The following is a 1432-nucleotide window of genomic DNA, read 5'->3' on the forward strand; positions in this document are numbered from 1 at the left end:
GGAACTGAGCCCACCCTTTAATCCTGAGGTTCATCTGCCGGGGCCAAGCACGCTTGGACGGTGGCAGCGAGGTCCTCAGGACGTAGATGGATTGCCTTACGGGCTAACGAGCTCCATCTGCCCGGGGAGGGGCCCCGACCGGGAATCGAACCCAGGTCTCTGCAGTGACAGTGCAGTGAATTTTCCCCTGGACCACCGGAAAGGGATATAAAACAGGTCAGAAGGGCCATGCCAGTGTTTGAGTGCCCATGAACACACATCTGCTCGTGAATCTGGAGTGGTGTGTTTGTGCTTTCACCAGTGAATTTCAATCTCTACCAGCCAAAGAGGAGGAAGGGAGCTCGGCTCTCTGCACTCATGTTTTATGCAAGCCTCGTGTGTGGGTGCTGCTGAAGGCAGTGCTGTGTCTGTGGCAGCCTGTGCAGCTGGTCTGGTGGTGTCAGCGCCCTTTGTGTTTGGGTGTGTGGGTGTCTGTGAGCCCCAGGGCCCTGCAAACCCCCGGGGCTGCTGGAGGTGGAGGCCACGTCCAACAAACATCCCATAACATTCAGCACAAAAGAAACCTGGAAACAGCATCAAGAAATCCGTCCTGGGACAGCCCAGCGTCAACTCACCGGGAGTTCGTCCTTCTGGTTCCAAACGCCCGTGCACTGCCTTTGTTCAATGACTGCCTTGATATTAATTAGGGCTGGTAATGCTACACAACCTGCTGAAAAACTGCAGGGAAAGGAAATGTTAACGTAAAGCACTCGCTGGGAAACCAGCATTTTTCACATTTCTGTTTCAAAGGTTAACTGGGACACAGGAGTTTTGTACTATTTCATTCACATCTCGCTATGCTTGGAGGGAGCTCAGAAGCAGAGACAAGCAAGAGCTCTGGGGTTAGAAGTCATCCTGTATTTTAGGCTGGGGCCCTTAGGTGCTACATTCTGGACAGAAAACAACAGTTAATCCCCCCTCTGAGAACTGTAATAAATTGATTTTCTTTACCACCTACTCTGACTTTGAGCTGTAGAGGAGGAAGGCACCACTTTAGCTTATACAAGTGGTTGCTCTCAGCTATGGAAGGGTACGTGCAGCCTAAGAGCTTCCACGTAACCCACGTGTACACACCACCCATAATCCTTCAATTATGCCTAATTACCACATAAAGAAACATGCCTTTCCACCTTCACCTTAAATCAAGAAAAGAAACGCAGAAGAACCCTAGGAAGGTTAAGTGAAGGAAGGAAACCATGCCCTATGACAAGAACAGCAGTATAAAAGTGCCCAAAGTCTGTGTCCCAACAGTGCAGCCTCCTCTGGGAGTTGAGCATTACCAGCACTTACAACATCATTTGGAAATTCTTCAGCGTGTTACAAAAGAAAATATGACACTGAGTTTCCACAAATTAACAGATAATTTGATGGATTTAAGTCTAATTGACAGTAC

At 49.0% G+C, this 1432-nt stretch overlaps 1 protein-coding gene across 1 annotated transcript in view; it reads right to left on the minus strand.

The window, feature by feature from the left end:
• Positions 1 to 605: 605 nt before the first annotated feature.
• The window catches only part of RMND5A (required for meiotic nuclear division 5 homolog A), a 20877-nt gene continuing 20050 nt past the window's right edge, over positions 606 to 1432 (minus strand). Inside the window, exon 7 of the mRNA XM_027885990.1 lies at positions 606 to 717. Within this exon, the coding sequence (XP_027741791.1) occupies positions 606 to 717 (112 nt within the window). The remainder of the gene's footprint in view (positions 718 to 1432) is intronic.

Source organism: Empidonax traillii, unplaced genomic scaffold, assembly GCF_003031625.1.
Source record: "Empidonax traillii isolate 1590-97213 ecotype Southwest subspecies unplaced genomic scaffold, ASM303162v1 scaffold175:size1888319, whole genome shotgun sequence".
Lineage (NCBI taxonomy): Eukaryota > Metazoa > Chordata > Aves > Passeriformes > Tyrannidae > Empidonax > Empidonax traillii.